The 19,561-nt window shown below is 36.5% G+C and overlaps 1 protein-coding gene across 8 annotated transcripts in view; it reads right to left on the reverse strand.

The window, feature by feature from the left end:
* Positions 1 to 2,572: 2,572 nt before the first annotated feature.
* LOC113079243 (B-cell receptor CD22-like) overlaps positions 2,573 to 19,561 on the reverse strand; it is a 61,852-nt gene continuing 44,863 nt past the window's right edge. For 2 of the 8 annotated variants that reach the window (XM_026251465.1, XM_026251462.1), the window contains 11 exons: positions 17,367 to 17,624; positions 15,669 to 15,920; positions 12,650 to 12,910; positions 11,040 to 11,297; positions 9,309 to 9,566; positions 4,860 to 4,967; positions 4,519 to 4,767; positions 4,341 to 4,443; positions 4,221 to 4,266; positions 3,913 to 3,990; positions 2,575 to 3,838 (listed from right to left, as the gene is read on the reverse strand). In XM_026251465.1, the coding sequence (XP_026107250.1) occupies positions 3,791 to 3,838; positions 3,913 to 3,990; positions 4,221 to 4,266; positions 4,341 to 4,443; positions 4,519 to 4,767; positions 4,860 to 4,967; positions 9,309 to 9,566; positions 11,040 to 11,297; positions 12,650 to 12,910; positions 15,669 to 15,920; positions 17,367 to 17,624 (1,919 nt within the window). In that variant the 3' untranslated portion in view covers positions 2,575 to 3,790. Of the gene's footprint in view, positions 3,839 to 3,912; positions 3,991 to 4,220; positions 4,267 to 4,340; positions 4,444 to 4,518; positions 4,768 to 4,859; positions 4,968 to 5,965; positions 6,194 to 7,335; positions 7,594 to 8,955; positions 9,217 to 9,308; positions 9,567 to 11,039; positions 11,298 to 12,649; positions 12,911 to 15,668; positions 15,921 to 17,366; positions 17,625 to 19,561 lie in introns of those variants that run through there. The other 6 variants (XM_026251458.1, XM_026251460.1, XM_026251459.1 and 3 more) reach the window with 6 other exon arrangements.

Raw genomic sequence — 19,561 nt, forward strand, 5'->3', positions numbered from 1 at the left:
TCCCATGTTTTAAACTTTAGTTAGTGTATAATGTTGTTGTTAGAGTATAAATAATATCTGTAAAATTCTAAAGCTCAAAATTCAATGCCAAGCGATATATTTTATTTAACAGAATTTGCCTACAAAAAACCACCCGTTTGGACTACATGCCTCTAGTTCCTGCAGTAATGACATCACTAAAACAGTTTTTTGACTAACCTCCGCCCACATGAATTCACATGTTAGGATGTTAGAGAATAATGTTCTAACAAGTTTTTAGAATGTTTTAGAGAATGTTATCCTACCTTTTAGCAGAACATTCTTGGAATTAAAATAAAAACTTGCCGCTGAAAACATTCTTAGAACAAGAATTTTTTTTTAGGTGGGTATGCTAATCTGGTCAAGAAGAGTAAACTTGCAGCAGCTAACATCTCTTGATTCAATAAATCAGACAAGTCCTGTGAGTCAAGTTAACAATAAAAAACTGCATTATAGTAAAGGCTTTGTAAAACTGTACCGCTTTTTTAGCTTTTTAAACAGCATTCTCCGTCCTACACCAACTACGCACACATTTCCTTTCATGTAAGTCTATGAAAGACGATTGAACCAATCAGAGTAGGTGTGGGGCGGGGCTGTACGTGCAACCCTGCCACAGGTGCAGCCCCGCCTCGATCTGCAGGCTGCAGCTGAGTGTACTTGAGAAACTCTGCTTCTAACCACAGGTCAACCTGTAGCTCCTACCATGTAAGTTTGCGATGCAGTTCGCGAATGAACTATGGAAACACAGAATCATTAAACTATGTTGTTAACAATGGAATTGTGACCATAGTTGGCTAACGATGCTTTTAGGGTATGCACCCCAGATTGACTTTATTCCGAAGACCTTATTGAGAATTACAGGTTCATGTTTTGTTGAAAATGTTTTGTTTAAACCATTATTATGATTATTGTCATCTTTATTTGACCTTTGACTTTTTGTTCTAGTTCTTAATGTTGAGTTACATTATCATTTAAATACAAAGACATCAAGAATCAGCATATGGATATTAAGATAAACAGACCAAACTGAACATCACAAATCAAGAAACTTAAGTCAAAATTTTATTAATTTAAAAATAAAATTGTATTAATTTAGCTGCATTATTAATTCATGCCGCAGTGCATGCTGGGAGCCATGGATGTGGTTTATACACCGCTGGTTAAAGCAAGCTTCTATTGATTGTCACTGTTGTTGAGATTTATATTCTGATTGTTGATGTCTTTGTCTGCCTAACTCAAAGGTTTCCAGTCCAGCTTGCAATCTTTAGTTCTAACTATCTCCCACTTGCTTGTCAGAATTTTTTTTTTTCTGCATTCAAAAGATTAGCTAGTTGACTTGATGCTTCATTACCTCATTAGAAAATGGCTCTGGAGGCAGAGTTTTTTTTAATGTACTGTTATTTGCTTTAATGTAATTTAATGCAGTGTTTGTGCATGCAGGTACCTCACAAATCTGATTAGTTATGGAAAAGTTAAGCTTTATCTAATCAACTGGAACAAATTGCTGTGCAAAATGTCTTACTTTTTCAAAGTGTTCAACACTCAGATACTTCCCACAACTCCAAAGATCTAAAATCTATTCGATATATATATATATATATATATATATATATATATATATATATATATATATATATATATATATATTGATGTGTACTGTTGTCTGCCCGTGCTTGTGTGTTTGTTCATGTGTTTACTGTAGGAGCAGGTTTTGAGAGTGTAAGTTAGCTTTATGGTTGACATCTAAAATAACACCCATTTATCTCTTTGTATAAATCACATCATGAAGCCTAACCAATATACATGCACACACAAGTGTCATTTGTATAACACAAATCTTAAATTAGAATAAAACATCCCACCAGTTGTATTAGCCATATAACACACCATTCTCTGAAAAAAAAAAAACGAAAATAAAATAAAAACAACCTTACTGCAAGACTGTTTTTTAAAATATAAATTTTATGATCTAAATATTTGTAGAACATGCAGTTGTGATTTACAGCTGATGCACAACAGTGTTGATGTCAGGAGCAGGTGATGGTGCCCTCTGATGGTAGTTTGAGTGTTTAAACAAACCCATACAAGACGATCAAAATAAAACTGATCACTTAAAGGTAAAGTTGCATAAAATATAACATAAACTGATAATATTGAGCACTTTGAAGCCATATAATGATACACTGTCCATTGTGAAGGTGCATAATATTAATTTTCTTCAGTATTTCAGGATAAAATGATCAAATATGACTTAAATGCATAATGCTGTATAATGAGAAACCAAAGAGCTTGTATCCCACAACATTAATATTCATACAAAATAATGATCCACCTGCTTTTTACATTGTTTTAATTTCATTGTTAAATAATGCCAGAGGTGGGTGATCCAGGGGCCAAAGAGTAAAAGTCCTGCCATATTTTTGCTCCACCCATAAAGTCAGCAGCTGATATCATCAGAGGAGAAACCAAGTCATTCCTTCCAAGTCACAAACTAGTCTTGAGTCAAATCCCAAGTCCTCAAAAAGTTAAAGTTAATGAGATAATTAAGTGACTAATTAAATGATGATGGTGCATTAATGATTAACACCTGCTGATATTAAGAATTACAGAGGATCAGATGTTGATGTTTTATTGGTTAAAATGATGTCACCATCATGGAGATCAGTGTTTGGTTTAGTTGTGCTCTTGACCCTTAAGGTGTTTTGTCAGATCTCTCTTTGTAGCTCTGCATGTGATGTTGGGGAGAAGAGACATCAATGATATAGGCAGAACATATAGTCACAATGAGCTGTTTTAATATATCTCAAATAGTGTTTTTTTTTATTTTTTATTTTTTACATATTTAGGTTTTGAATAATCCCAGTGTAGCTACAGCATGCACAAAAAGAACATTGTTCTAATACTTACAGGAAGTTAATTTTAAATTTTTGTAACACATAAATAAATCTAAGCTCCAGTGCTTGCTTTTTAGACACACACAGATGTCAAGAACCAGCATATGAATATCTACAATGGTGACAATCAACAAAATGCTTCATGTGCAATACATGAAAGACTCCCATAATGAACTGCAGTATGAATAATTATTTTCACCACTGTTGAGGATCATATGATAAATGGTCATGGTTAAATGACTAATCCCAAACTGTGTTTTTTTTATATATAATTTTTTAATATTGAAGCATTATGGTGGCATTTATTTAATGAGATTTTTCTCTTTTTTGTGAAAGTGACATACAGTTAAGTATGGTGACCCAAACTCAGAATTCATACTCTGCATTTAACCCAAGAGACAGCAGTTCTCTCTAATCACTAAGCCATGAATTCTTTTATTTAAAAGTAAAATCAAGAAATTAAAATCAAGATCATTCAGGCATCAAAAGCATGTTATCTGCTAAATCAAGATTTGTATCAGCAGTGCACAAATGTTTACTGTAAAACATTAATGCAATTGCTTAGAAGAAAATTTGATTTGGAAAGAATGACTTGGTTCCTCCTCTGGTGAAATCATCTGCTGAGTTAATGGGTGGAGCAAAAATATGGCAAGACTTTTACTCTTTGGTGCCTGGATTACCCACCTCTGAATAATGCTCCTGAAACCATAAAGAAATAAAAAACTGAAGAAACTCAGTGATCCCCCTCAGTCATAAGTGGCTCCGCCCACAGAGCTCAGTATTAACACTTTGTGCTCCACCTCTTACAAGCAGCATCTTCCTGTTGATCTGAACAGTCAATAACATGAAGACAGACTAAATTAAGTTAATCGATTTCATTATAAAGCTGTTGTACATGAGCCTTCAAGAGGTCTGGGATGAAGGGTCTGTGGGAAAGAGAGTAAGAGATCAGTCATGTGATCATGTGATCATGATTGTCTGACTTTGACACTTCACTTACTGTGAGTGTGCCATACAGATCAGAGGTCGTGGACTGGAGCTCAAGAAGTCTGTATGTGTCTTCACTGGATTCAGAGATCTAGAGTAAGAGAAAGAGGACTTACACCAGTAAACCGGTGAAATAAGCAAAATGTTCGGCACTATATATATCTTAAGTCAACCTTTGTTTAAAGAGACAGTAATATCAGTTCATGAATCGTTTTATTGGCTTGTGTTGATAAAGACTTTGACTAGTTTCCCATCAGCTTGAAACACATAACAGATGAATGACTGTTTTTATGCTTCATTATAGTTATCTGGATGATTTACCTGTGTCATTGTGATGTATTCATATTTAAAACTCCTTAGTTTCTTTCTGTAATAATGACAGAGATTATCAGTATATAGACAAATGTATTTGCTAATATCATAGGCATTTGTGGTTCTCACATTATGAACATGATGATAATGATAGTGATGGTAACAATGATGAATGATACTCCACATTCCACTGTGATCCCAAAAACTTCATGCCAACGGGATCCGTGATGCTCTGAAAGAGAGAAATGTATCAGCTAAGACTAACTGTCCAAACTGAAGAAAGTTATACAGGTTTGCTCTTCCGAACCTTTAACAGTGACAGTAACAGCGTCTGATCTCTGAGATCCGTGTTGATTGTGAGCTTCACAGTAGAAGCGTCCACTCTGTAGTGCACTGAAACTCTGTCCAGATCCAACAGAGGAGCTTTGATTCTCCTTAAACCAGCTGAAGTTCAGAGCAGGAGGGTTTGAATCACTGCTGCAGATCAGAGTCACTGAATCTCCCTCCACTATTTCACCAGATCCATTTATGAACACTGTGACATTCTTTGGAGGGTCTAAAAAATAATCAAATTATTTATTGACATGTCCTGTTAAAATTAGTAATAAAAAACAAGAATCAGAATACTATGATTTATAATAAACTCACACATGACATTTAAAGGCACTGCATTAGAGTATTTCTCTACATGTTTACGAGTCACTGATTCTCCCTCCACTATTGGACTGGTGGACACCATTATATTTTTTGGAGCATCTAAAACAGAAAGAATGAAATGTCTCATCAACAGTGATGGTGCAAAAAACGATTGAGAATATAGTAAGGGTTAACCCGCATTCAGGGACTTTTATTATGAAATAATATACATCGCATGTGTTTGGAAGAAAAGCAGTTTAGCAGGGAAAGAACCACATATTGCATCAGTTGCTGCAGATAACAGTTTGTCATAAGCACATCCGCTGGAGTATTAATGCTGTTACAATCCTCAGATTGGAAGTAAATTGTGCTTCTGTGCATCTTATTAGAGTGAGTACTGATAATTGAGTACTGAGTTCTGATGTCCGTTATTCTCCTTATTATCGAGAGATCTGTTTTGTAACATTATGTGAATATGCTAATTCATCCGTGCTAGCTTTATTCATGTATATGCTGATTTATGATGTTAATGTGTGTCATGTGAGCAATCTAATACCGGTAAATGTGTGTTATTTTGTGTTCACATTAAGATAGGGGTCTCAAAACTCCAGAGTTTAGCTCCAACCAAAAATAAACACACCTGAACCAGGTAATCAAGGTCTTTCTAGGCATACTAGGAACTTCCAGTCAGGCTTGTTGAAGCAAGTTGGAGCTAAACTCCTCAGGAAACTGGTCCTCCAGGACTGTGTTTTTGAGACCCCTGCATTAAGATGTCAGTGAGGGGAAGAGCATATGGTTTATGCAGTAATGCTCTGATAATATGTGCGGAAATGGTGATGTGTAACAGTGATTGCTGTTGTTAGAGCACTGCACTTTGTTAAAGGAAACCGCATAAATTATACCAGCACACTTCCTATGTTACACACTTATCTTTGGCTTAAACAAAGTAAAATCGCACTCATGATTAGGCCAAAAATCTCCTTCTCCTTCACCTCTTCTTAATTTGGATTAATCATGCAGTCCTAGTCATCACTTTTCACACTGGAACTAGAGGATCTGTTCTTAGATCTTGCACCAGTGTTCACTTACACGTCACATTCAGCATCACTGTACCAGAGTCTTTCTCTCCAAGTTTATTTTTGGACTTGCACTTGTATTCTCCGCTGTGATTAGAGCTGATGTTTGAGATGCTGTAGATTCTTCCAGATCCTACAAATGTTCCTTCTTTAAACCAGCTGAAGTTCAGAGCAGGAGGGTTTGAGTCACTGCTGCAGTCAGAGTCACTGAATCTCCCTCCACTATTTCACCAGGTGGACTGATGGACATCATTACATTTCTTGGAGCATCTAAAAAAAAAAAAAAAAAAATGTTTTATCTACAGTGATACTGGAACAAAGGATGGAATTTTTCGGAAAACTCTCATTTTGATCATCGATAGGTTTCCAAAATCATTAATCGGGGGGGGGGGATAGCCACCTCCTAAAATATGCACAAAATTTCCATGAGATCGGGTTGCAAGGGGTCTGAGTACGAGGGACTCTGGGTGCGGGACTGTAGATGCAGCAGGCTCCGAGTCTGCAACTTCATACTAATCAAAAAATCTGAAGATTGTATTTTTTTATTCTTTTATTATGTGTTTTATGTTCTGTCGCTGTCATTCTGTTGTACTGTGGACAAAAACCAATTCCTCGTATGTGTAAACATACCTGGCAATAAAGCTCATTCTGATTCTGATTCTGAAGATAACTTTAAAGTCAGTTGTAGTTGTTCTTGTGTTTCTCTCTCTTCAGTGATTCTGTTTTGTTAACAGCAGCTGTTCATCACTAATGCTCAATCAGCACTTAGTTAATCATTTAATTACTTAAATGCAAAGTTTTTAAACTTACATGGTTTAAATCAAGGCAATCTGTTTCCTCAAACAGTTTGAGTCAAGTTTCTTGTCGGGTTTTACAGTGTAGCTTTGTAAACTGATTCTCATTTACCTTCCACCACAGTAAAGGACAACTTTAAATCCTTCTCTGTCGACAAAACTATTTGGCAGCAAATCTTTTACCACCATTTCAGCGATTAGCTGTGTCATCTTCTCAGTTCTGCCTGCATTACATTTAGGTCTTGTTACAGTAAATAATTCAATGCTCATCTGAGTTTCTGCTCTGTTATTGGCAGACATTTTATGTACGAATGTTAGATGGCAGCACATTGTACTTATAGATTTGTGTGGCAGCTTGGCGCTGCACAGCTTGCACTGAACTGTATTTTCATCATTCTTCTCAAAGGGAAGCCAGCTATCACTATGTGACTTCGATGCAATGATTCTCTCTCTTCTCAAGTCGTTTGAGGCATCAAGTGGGAAGCTAGCCAATCAGAGATCAGGGTGCTGCCCAAAGTGCTGCCATAACCAATCAGAAAAAAGTAATATATCGCTGTTGCACAACACTAACTGGAATTAGAGGATCTATTCTCAGATCTTGCACCAGTGTTCACTTACATGTCACATTCAGCATCACTGTATCAGAGTCTTTCTCTCCATGTTTATTTTTGGACTTGCACTTGTATTCTCCGCTGTGATTAGAGCTGATGTTTGAGATGCTGTAGTTTCTTCCAGACCCTACAAATGTTCCTTCTTTAAACCAGGTGAAGTTCAGAGCAGGAGGGTTTGAATCACTGCTGCAGGTCAGAGTCACTGAATCTCCCTCCACTATTTCACCAGGTGGACTGATGGACACTGAGACATTTCTTGGAGCATCTAAAATAAAATAAAAAATAAATGTTGTATTGACGGTGATATAACATACTGGAAAAAGGGATGAACATTTTGGGAAATTCTCATTTCGATCATCGATAGGTTTCCAAAACAATTAATCGGGGATGGGACTTGTGCGGGGTGGGTATGGGGGGAGTGTTGTGTGTTGGGGGCATGGATATAATGGATAAAATGAAAAAATCCAATATTCTGAAGTTGCAGACTCGGAGCCTGAGCCTGCTGCATCTACAGTCCAGCACCCAGTGTCCCGCACTCTCAGTCCCCTCATTTTTCGAGACTGATAATTTGTACAACCTCACTCTCACTCGTACGATTTCATAAGATTTGTCTAAACCACTGTGTCAGGTGTAGATCATTTGTACAAATTAATATGAATTATTTAACTCGTAAAATACATACAAAATTGGCAAAAAATCATATGAATTTGTACAAGTGTGGTCATACGAATTAGCCACCTCCTAAAATATGTACAAATTTCCATGAGATCGGGTTGCAAGGGGTCTGAGTACGCGGACTCTGGGTGCGGGACTGTAGATGCAGCAGGCTCCGAGTCTGCAACTTCATACTACTCAAAAAATCTGAAGATTTTTTATGAAAATGAATGTTAAAAATGAAAATCTGACATGAAAACCTGTCTATGAAAACATGAACAGGTGAATAGGACATGTTAGATTATGATTACGAAGAAGCAATGTTCTTAATAAAGAAGCATTTAGAAAGAAATAGCTGCCTGAGATGAAGAATAACTTTAAAGTCAGTTGTAGTAGTTCTTGTTTTTCTCTTTTCTTCAGTGATTCTGTTCATCACTAATGCTCAATCAGCACTTAGTTAATCATTTAATTACTTAACTGCAAAGTTTTTAAACTTACATGGTTTAAATTGAGGCAATCGGTTTACTTAAACAGTTTGAGTTAAGTTTCTTGTCGGGTTTTACAGTGTAGCTTTGTAAACTGATTCTCAAATACCTTCCACCACAGTAAAGGAAAACTTTAAATCCTTCTCCGTTGAAAAAACTAATTGGCACACATCATTTATGAATGTTAGATGGTAGCACATTGTACTTATAGATTTGTGTGGCAGCTTGGCGCTGCACAGCTTGCACTGAACTGTATTTTCATCATTCTTCTCAAAGGGAAGCCAGCTATCACTATGTAACTTCGAGGCAATGATTCTCTCTCTTCTCAAGTCATTTGAGGCATCAAGTGGGAAGCTAACCAATCAGAGATCAGGGTGCTGCCCAAAGTGCTGCCATAACCAATCAGAAAAAAGTAATATATCGCTGTTGCACAACACTAACTGGAATTAGAGGATCTATTCTCAGATCTTGCACCAGTGTTCACTTACATGTCACATTCAGCATCACTGTATCAGAGTCTTTCTCTCCATGTTTATTTCTGGACTTGCATGAGTATTCTCTACTTTGATTAGAGCTGATGTTTGAGATGCTGTAGATTCTTCCAGACCATACCAATGTTCCTTCTTTAAACCAGCTGAAGTTCAGAGCAGGAGGGTTTGAATCACTGCTGCAGATCAGAGTCACTGAATCTCCCTCCACTATTTCACCAGATGGACTGATGATGGACACCACTGCATTTCTTGGAGCATCTAAAAAAATAAAATAAAAATGTTTTATCGACAGTGAGAAAACACTGGAATTAGAGGATCTGTTCTTAGATCTTGCACCAGTGTTCACTTACACGTCACATTCAGCATCACTGTATCAGAGTCTTTCTCTCCATGTTTATTGCTGGACTTGCACTTGTATTCTCCGCTGTGATTAGAGCTGATATTTGAGATGCTGTAGTTTCTTCCAGACCGTACAAATGTTCCTTCTTTAAACCAGCTGAAGTTCAGAGCAGGAGGGTTTGAATCACTGCTGCAGCTCAGAGTTACTGAATCTCCCTCCACTATTTCACCAGGTGGACTGATGGACACTGAGACATTTCTTGGAGCATCTAAAATAAAATAAAAAATAAATGTTGTATTGACGGTGATATAACATACTGGAAAAAGGGATGAACATTTTGGGAAATTCTCATTTCGATCATCGATAGGTTTCCAAAACAATTAATCGGGGATGGGACTTGTGCGGGGTGGGTATGGGGGGAGTGTTGTGTGTTGGGGGCATGGATATAATGGATATAATGAAAAAATCCAATATTCTGAAGTTGCAGACTCGGAGCCTGAGCCTGCTGCATCTACAGTCCCAGCACCCAGTGTCCCGCACTCTCAGTCCCCTCATTTTTCGAGATTGATAATTTGTACAACCTCACTCTCACTCATACGATTTCATAAGATTTGTCTAAACCACGATGTCAGATGTAGATCATTCGTACAAATTAATGTGAATTGTTCAACTTGTAAAATACATACAATTGGCAAAAATCATATGAATTTGTACGAGTGTGGTCGTACGAATTAGCCACCTCCTAAAATATGTACGAATTTCCATGAGATCGGGTTGCAAGGGGTCTGAGTACGCGGGGACTCTGGGTGCGGGACTGTAGATGCAGCAGGCTCCGAGTCTGCAACTTCATACTACTCAAAAAATCTGAAGATTTTTATGAAAATGAATGTTAAAAATGAAAATCTGACATGAAAACCTGTCTATGAAAACATGAACAGGTGATTAGGACATGTTAGATTATGATTACGAAGGAGCAACGTTCTTAATAAAGAAGCATCTAGAAAGAAATAGCTAGTAGTTCTTGTTTTTCTCTTTTCTTCAGTGATTCTGTTTGTTAACAGCAGCTGTTCATCACTAATGCTCAATCAGCACTTAGTTAATCATTTAATTACTTAAATGCAAAGTTTTTAAACTTACATGGTTTAAATCAAGGCAATCTGTTTCCTCAAACAGTTTGAGTTAAGTTTCTTTTCGGGTTTTACAGTGTAGCTTTGTAAACTGATTCTCATTTACCTTCCACCACAGTAAAGGACAACTTTAAATCCTTCTCTGTCGAAAAAAACTATTTGGCAGCAAATCTTTTACCACCATTTCAGCGATTAGCTGTGTCATCTTCTCAGTTCTGCCTGCATTACATTTAGGTCTTGTTACAGTAAATAATTCAATGCTCATCTGAGTTTTCTGCTCTGTTATTGGCAGACATTTTATGTACGAATGTTAGATGGTAGCACATTGTACTTATAGATTTGTGTGGCAGCTTGGCGCTGCACAGCTTGCACTGAACTGTATTTTCATCATTCTTCTCAAAGGGAAGCCAGCTATCACTATGTGACTTCGAGGCAATGATTCTCTCTCTTCTCAAGTCGTTTGAGGCATCAAGTGGGAAGCTAACCAATCAGAGATCAGGGTGCTGCCCAAAGTGCTGCCATAACCAATCAGAAAAAAGTAATATATCGCTGTTGCACAACACTAACTGGAATTAGAGGATCTATTCTCAGATCTTGTACCAGTGTTCACTTACATGTCACATTCAGCATCACTGTATCAGAGTCTTTCTCTCCATGTTTATTTTTGGACTTGCACTTGTATTCTCCGCTGTGATCAGAGCTGATGTTTGAGATGCTGTAGATTCTTCCAGACCCTACAAATGTTCCTTCTTTAAACCAGCTGAAGTTCAGAGCAGGAGGGTTTGAATCACTGCTGCAGATCAGAGTCACTGAATCTCCCTCCACTATTTCACCAGATGGACTGATGGACACCATTACATTTCTTGGAGCATCTAAAAAAAATAACAGTGAGAAAACACTGGAACTAGAGGATCTGTTCTTAGATCTTGCCAGAGGTGGACACTCTAGGAGTCAGAAAGTAAAAGTCCTGCCATATGTTTATTCCACCCATGGACTCAGCAGCTGATTTCACCAGAGGAGGAACCAAGTCATTCCTTCCAAGTCACAAACTAGTCTTGAGTCAAATCCCAAGTCCTAAAATAGTTGATGTTAATGAGATAATTAAGTATCTAATTAAATCATGATTGTGCATTAATGATGAACACCTGCTGTTTACAATCAACATCACTGAAGAAAAGAGAAACACAAGAACTACAACTGACTTTAAGCACAGCCTTGGATGAAATCAGTAGGAAGGGAAATAAAAAATAACTTTGTCACCATAATTGTGGTCAGTATTTGCTTCATTTGGTCTCTTGAGCCTTTTAATGGTTTTTATAAGTTTGCTTCTAAGCAAATACATTGTTTCACAGCAAACATTTGTGCAATGCAGAAACAAACTAGCAGATAATTAATGCTTTTGATGTATGTGTGATCTTCAGTATTAAGAAGAAAAAAAGCCATTTAGGATTATGCATTTAATTGTGGCCATTTATCATGTGATCCTCAACAGTGGTGACAATAATTATTCATACTGCAATGCATTATGGGAGTTTTACATGTATTGCAACATGAAACATTTTGTTTATTGTCACCATTGTAGAGATTCATATGCTGGTTCTAACTGTGTGTGTCTCAAAAGCACTTTGGATCAAATTTTTGTATGTGTTGCAAAGATTTAAAATCTATTCTCTGTAAATGTTGTAGTAACTTTTTTGTGTGCTATAGTTTCACTGGGGATGATTATTCAAAAGCTAAACTTAGAAAAAAAAAAAAAAAAAAACATTATTATGAATATAATCACACGAGCTCATTGTGCCTATATGTTAATTGCATATCACTGATCTCTGGTTTCTACAACAACACATATAAGGCTACAGAGAGACACCTAGCGCAATAAATCGAGGGTCAAGAGCTCAACTAAAGCAATGATCTCCATGATGATGGCATCATTTTAACCAATAAAACATCAAAATCTGATCCTCTGTAATTCTCAGTAACAGCTGGTGTTCATCACTAATGCACAATCATCATTTAATTAGTGACTTAATTATCTCATTAACTTTAACTCTTTGAGGACTTAGGACTTAACTAGAGACTAGTTTGTGACTTGGAAAGAATGACTTGATTCCTCCTCTGGTAAAATCTGCTGCTGAGTCCATGGGTGGAATAAACATATGGCAGGACTTTTACTTTCTGACTCCTGGAGTGTCCACCTCTGAATCTTGCACCATTGTTCACTTACACGTCACATTCAGCATCACTGTATCAGAGTCTTTCTCTCCGTGTTTATTTTTGGACTTGCACTTGTATTCTCCGCTGTGATTAGAGCTGATGTTTGAGATCCTGAAGTTTCTTCCAGACCCTACAAATGTTCCTTCTTTAAACCAGCTGAAGTTCAGAGCAGGAGGGTTTGAATCACTGCTGCAGATCAGAGTCACTGAACCTCCCTCCACTATTTCACCAGATAGACTGAAGTTGGACACTGCGACGTCCTTTGGTGGATCTTAAAAAGAAACAGTCTTCATTAAATATCACAATAAAGTTAAAATCACATGCTATGTTTAGAGGATCTAAAGGACAAAAATATATGTTTTGCTGTTACAGATCATTTACTCAATAATCCCACATAGCAACCAGAGGTGGGTAATCCAGGAGCCAAAGAGTAAAAGTCCTGCCATATTTTTGCTCCACCCATGAACTCAGCAGCTGATTTCACCAGAGGAGGAACCAAGTCATTCCTTCCAAGTCACAAACTAGTCTTGAGTCAAAGCCCAAGTCCTCAAAGGGTTAAAGTTAATGACATAATTAAGTGACTAATTAAATGAATTAGTTGAATGTGCATTAGTGATGAACACCTGCTGTTTACCATCAACATCACTGAAGAAAAGAGAAACACAACAACTACAACTGACTTTAAGTACAGCCTTGAATGCAATCAACTGGAAGAAAAAAAAAAAAAAAAACTTTGCCACCATAATTGTGGCGAGTATTTGCTTCAGTGGAGTGCTTGAGCCTTTAAACAGTTTCTTTAAATTTGTTTCTCAGCAATTGCATTATTGTTTCACAGCAAGCATTTGTGCAATGCGGATGCTCTTGATGGCTGTATGATCTCAATTCATTAGTTTATTGATTACAGTTTTAAATAAAATAATTTGTGGCTTAGTGGTTAAAGAGAAAATATGGCAGGACTTTTACTCTTTGGCCACTGAATTACCCACCTCTGATAGCAACATTGTGTCGGCCCAAATCTGGTACCCGTGGAAAGATGATCTGGGCCACATGCAGCGTGGAATGATGGTCTTTGGGTGGACCACTCCTGTTTGCCAGATTTGAGCCACAAGCAGGTCATAGCAATCCCACATGTCAGCCAAGAGAAAATAAATTAACCAGAACTGGACCTTATCTGGGACACAAAATGTGTATATTAATAAGCCTGTTAATAAACAGAATCACTGAAGGACAGAAGAGAACAGAAAAAGAGATGAGCAGAAACACAAGAACTACAACTGACTTCAGCCACAACCTTAGATGAAACCAATTGAAGATAAAAGAAGACATTAAATATCTCAAGATCTCAGCAGAGGAGGATTAAACAACTCCACAAACTGAATTACCAGCCTCACTTACTACTAAAAGTTTTTATTGAGAAATAACAGAGGTTTAACTCTAATGTGTGTCACCATAACAGTGATTAGTGTTTCCATTAGTTGCGCTTTTAACTCTTATTCTATCTTTTTGTTTTTTCTTGACAGCTGTGATGGTGTGTTTTTTAAACTCATTTGGGGCATCAAAGAAAGCTAATGAATTGAGGTCAGGTGATGGTGGTTATCTGTTAACTGATTTATAATCATCATGAAGCAGTCTGCTGTTTTTTTTTTTTTTTGTCAAACAATGGTTTCATTAATATATTCACACCACAAAACATGTCTTTCTGCAGCATGGGATCCAGAAATATTAAAACAATCAGTTATACGATTTTAACAAGCATGAAAAAGTCGATATACAATGTCAACAGTCAGAACATGAATCTCAACAATGGTGACAATCAAATGTACCCTGCTGCAATGCATGCTGGGTACTAGCATAGTACACAACTCTCAGCATGCATACAGCTGAAGTGTCCTATTATTTTGTTTAATTCTAAATATTTGCTTATATATTTTGCTGTTGTTTTTGTGACTTAGTAGCTTTTCAGTGAAGTTCTGAATTGATCAGTTTATCTAAATATGTTTGATTGTCACCATTATTGAGATTCATGTGCTGATTGTTTATATCTGTGTGTCAGAATAGGTTGCGTTTTTTTTGAGCTCATGTTTGTTAAAAGATTTTAACTGATTGTTATAAAACTGCTGGCTCTCATGTAGCAGAAACACAGGGATTGTAATGCAATTGTATCATTGGAACAACATAATTGTTAGATTAAAAAAAAAAAAAAAAAACATCAGTGAATGAGTGTACTTCCTGATGATTATAAAACCATCAACAGATTACCTCCGTCACCTGATATCACATCACTCTAACTTTCTTTGATGCTGCAATTGTGTTTAACAAACACACTGTCACAGCAGTCAAAAAGACAACATATATAATAAGAGTTAAGAGCCCAACTAATGAAAAACAATAATCTCTGTTATGGTGAAAACACATTAGAGTTAAACCTCTGTTAATTCTCAATAAAGACTTCTGTAGATGTCTAACAGAAATAAAGTCAGTCTGGTTAGTAATAAGTGAAGCTGGTAAAGCTGTTTGTGGAGTTGTTTAATCCTCTGCTGAGATCTTGAAAGATTTAATGTGTTGTTTCATCTTCAATTGATTTCATCTAAGGTTGTGGCTGAAGTCAGTTGTAGTTCTTGTGTTTCTGCTCATCTCTTTTTCTGTTCTCTTCTGTCCTTCAGTGATTCTGCTTGTTAACAGGCTTATTAAGGCTGAAATGACTTCATGTTTAATATACACACTTTGTGGCTCAGATAAGGTCCAGTTCTGGTTAATTTATTTCTCTTGGCTGACATGTGGCATTGCTATGGCCTGCTTGTGGCTCAAATCTGGCAAACAGGAGCGGTCCGCCCAAGTGCCGTCATTCCACGCTGCATGTGGGCCAGATCATCTTTCCACGGGGTGCCAGATGTGGGCCGGATCTGGGCCGACACAATGTTGCTATGTGGGAAGTCAAAATATATAACTTTGTTCCAGTGGTTTTTGGATACAGAAAATCGTATTATTGTACCTTTAATGTCAAAGTTACTGAAACATTATTAACTCACACATGACGTTTAAAGTCACAGCAGAGTATTTCCATCCATGTTTATTGCTGGACTTGCACTTGTATTCTCCACTGTGATTAGAGCTGATATTTGAGATCCTGTAGATTCTTCCAGATCCTAAAAACCTTCCTTCTTTAAACCAGTTGATTTCTGCAGGTGGGTTTGAATCACTGCTGCAGCTCAGAGTCACTGAATCTCCCTCCACTATTTCACCAGATGAACTGATGGACACTGAGACACTTTTTGGAGGATCTTAAACAGAAAAAAATGAAGTTTAGTTACAGACACAAACTCTACAAATTAAAAAGAAAGAAAGAAAGACAAAGTGACTGAATCTGTACTCGTGAACGAGTCAATGTTTCGGTCATTATCTGGATCGGATCGGGTGTTCATCTTCAGTTCTCTCTTCACAGCAGTTCAGTCAGTTTACTGTTTGAGTAAATTAATTACTCAGCGATATTGGTTTGTTTGAACTCAGAGGGAGTGTCAGCCACATTATAAAAAAGTTAACAGCTTAAGTCATTTGTGGATAAATGCGTATTGGAGATGTGAACATTTAAAATGATTCAGTTTGATTTGGTGAACTGGTTCAAAAAGATCCGGTTACATCGAATGATTCGATCGCGAATTAGATATCACAAACTGCTTTGTTTTGAACTCTCTCACAACAGACACGGAAGAGGGGACAATGCTGAATAAAGTCATAGTTTTTGCTATTTTTGGACTAAAACGTATTTTCGATGCTTCAAAAAATTCTAACGGACCCTCTGATGTCAAATGGATTACTTTGATGATGTTTTTCTTACCTTTCTGGACATGGACAGTAGAACGTACACACAGTTTCAATGGAGGGACTGAGAGCTCTCAGACTAAATCTAAATTATCTTCAACTGTGTTCTGAAGATAAACGGAGGTCTCACTGGTTTGGAACGAGTTATTAATTACATAATTTTGATTATTGGGTGAACTAACCCTTTAAGTAATAGAAGAAAAATGTCTTTGCATATCTATAGTCTTTGGTGTAGTATATTTGTTTGATTTGTGATTAAAATGCAGTGGTTGCCTCTGTTTTCAAATAGCTACAGATTTTATTTTATTTTTATTTTATTATTTATTTATTTATTTATTTAATGTTAACATATTTATTTATGTATTGCTTACAAATAGCTAGTAGACTTGTAAAAAAGAATCTGAATCAGCTTGAAAAATGATCAGTGCATCACCAATTAAAATAAAGGCTACAAATTGGAAGTACGATCAAGGCTGTCTTTTTTCTATAAATTGTAGAGTAGGTTGATCTTGTCTTTCTATGTGGGTCACTATCGCTGTTTTGTTCCACTTTGATGCATAAACATTATAGTAAACGTGTTACCTTCCTATCAAGAGAAAAACATATTGTGAAAATTATTGTTATCTTTTTATTGTTGAGCCCTATTGTCTACTAACAACCAAAGGTAGAAGGGAAATGACACCATTGACTGGCGATACAAAGATACGGACCATTTATCTGGTTAAAACTGTGAATTTCCCTGGAATTTAACATTTTTGTAAACTTTTGGGATATTGTAAGTGCTCAAGTCAACAAAAGATATTCTATTCCATTCCATTATTCCATTCTAGTAGTTTTTGGATATTTCAATGCAAAATGTTATATATTGTGTTTTCAGTGTCAAAGTTACTGAACAATCATGAACTCACACATGACATTTAAAATCACAGCATCAGAGTATTTCTCTCCATGTTTATTGCTGGCCTTGCACTTGTATTCTCCACTGTGATTAGAGCTGCTCTTTGAGATGCTGTAGTTTCTTCCAGATCCTACAAACATTCTTCCTTTAAACCAGTTGATGTCTGCAGGAGGGTTTGAATCACTGCTGCAGATCAGAGTCACTGAATCTCCCTCCACTATTTCACCAGATAGACTGAAGTTGGACACTGCAACGTCCTTTGGTGGATCTTAAAGAGAAACAGTTTTCATTAAATATCACAATAAAGTTAAAATCACATGCTATGTTTAGAAGATCTAAAGGACAAAAATATATTTTTTGCTGTTACAGATCATTTACTCAATAATCCCACATAGAAACATGTGTCGGCCCAGATCCGGCCCACATCTGGCACCCGTAGAAAGATGATCTGGGCCACATGCAGCGTGGAATGATGGCCCTTGGGCGGACCGCTCCTGTTTGCCAGATTTGAGCCACAAGCAGGCCATAGCAATCCCACATGTCAGCCAAGAGAAAATAAATTAACCAGAACTGGACCTTATCTGAGCCACAAAATCTGTGAATATTAAATATGAAGTCATTTCAGCCTTAATAAGCCTGTTAACAAGCAGAATCACGGAAAGAAAGAAGAGAACAGAAAAAGAGATGAGCAGAAACACAAGAACTACAACTGTCTTCAGCCACAACCTTAGATGAAATCAATTGAAGATAAAATAAGACATTAAATATCTCAAGATCTCAGCAGAGGATTAAAAAACCCCACAAACTGAATTACCAGCTCCACTTATTACTAACCAGACTGACTTTATTTCTGTTAGACATCTACAAAAGTTTTTATTGAGAAATAACAGAGGTTTAACTCTAATGTGTTTCACCATAACAGTGATTAGTGTTTTAATTAGTTGCGCTCTTAACTCTTACTCTATCTTTTGTCTTTTTTGACAGCTGTGATGGTGTGTTTGTTAAACTAATTTGGGGCATCAAAGAAAGCTAGTGAATTGAGGTCAGGTGATGGTGGTTATCTGATAATGGATTTATAATCATCATGAAGCAGTCAGCTTGTCTTTTTTTTTTTTTTCTAATAATGGTCTCATTAATATATTCACACCACAAAACATGTGTTTCTGCAGCATGGGATCCAGAAATATTAAAACAATCAGTTATACAATTTTAACAAACATGAAAAAGTTGATATACAATGTCAACAGTCAGCACATATATCTCAACAATGGTGACAATCAAATGTACCTTGCTGCAATGCATGCTGGGTACTATCATAGTACACAACTCTCAGCATGCATGCAGCTGAAGTGTCCTATTATTTTGTTTAATTCTAAATATTTGCTTATATATTTTGCTGTTGTTTTTGTGACTTAGTAGCTTTTCAGTGAAGTTCTGAATTGATCAGTTTATCTAAATATGTTTGATTGTTACCATTATTGAGATTCATGTGCTGATTGTTTATATCTGTGTGTCAGAATAGGTTGCGTTTTTTTGAGCTCATGTTTGTAAAAGATTTTAACTGATTGTTATAAAACTGCTGGCTCTCATGTAGCAGAAACACAGGGATTGTAATACGATTGCATCATTGGAACAACATAATTGTTAGATTAAAAAAAAAAAAAAAACATCAGTGAATGAGTGTACTTCCTGATGATTATAAAACCATCAACAGATTACCTCCGTCACCTGATATCACATCACTCTAACTTTCTTTGATGCTGCAATTGTGTTTAACAAACACACTGTCACAGCAGTCAAAAAAAAAAAAAAGATTTACGAGCCCAACTAATGAAAACACTTATCTCTGTTATGGTGACACACATTAGGGTAAAACCTCTGTTAATTCTCAATAAAAAAGTTTGTAGCTGTCTAACAGAAATAAAGTCAGTCTGGTTAGTAGTAAGTGAAGCTGGTAAAGCTGTTTGTGGAGTTGTTTAATCCTCCTCTGCTGAGATCTTGAGTGATTTAATGTCTTCTTTTATCTACAGTTGATTTCATCTAAGGTTGTGGCTGAAGTCAGTTGTAGTTCTTGTGTTTCTGCTTATCTCTTTTTTCTGTTCTCTTCTGTCCTTCAGTGATTCTGCTTGTTAACAGGCTTATTAAAGGAACACTCCACCGTTTTTTGAAATAGGGCTTATTCATATTATTTCCTACATTTAGATA

This window comes from Carassius auratus, unplaced genomic scaffold (assembly GCF_003368295.1).
Source record: "Carassius auratus strain Wakin unplaced genomic scaffold, ASM336829v1 scaf_tig00027515, whole genome shotgun sequence".
Classification (NCBI taxonomy): domain Eukaryota; kingdom Metazoa; phylum Chordata; class Actinopteri; order Cypriniformes; family Cyprinidae; genus Carassius; species Carassius auratus.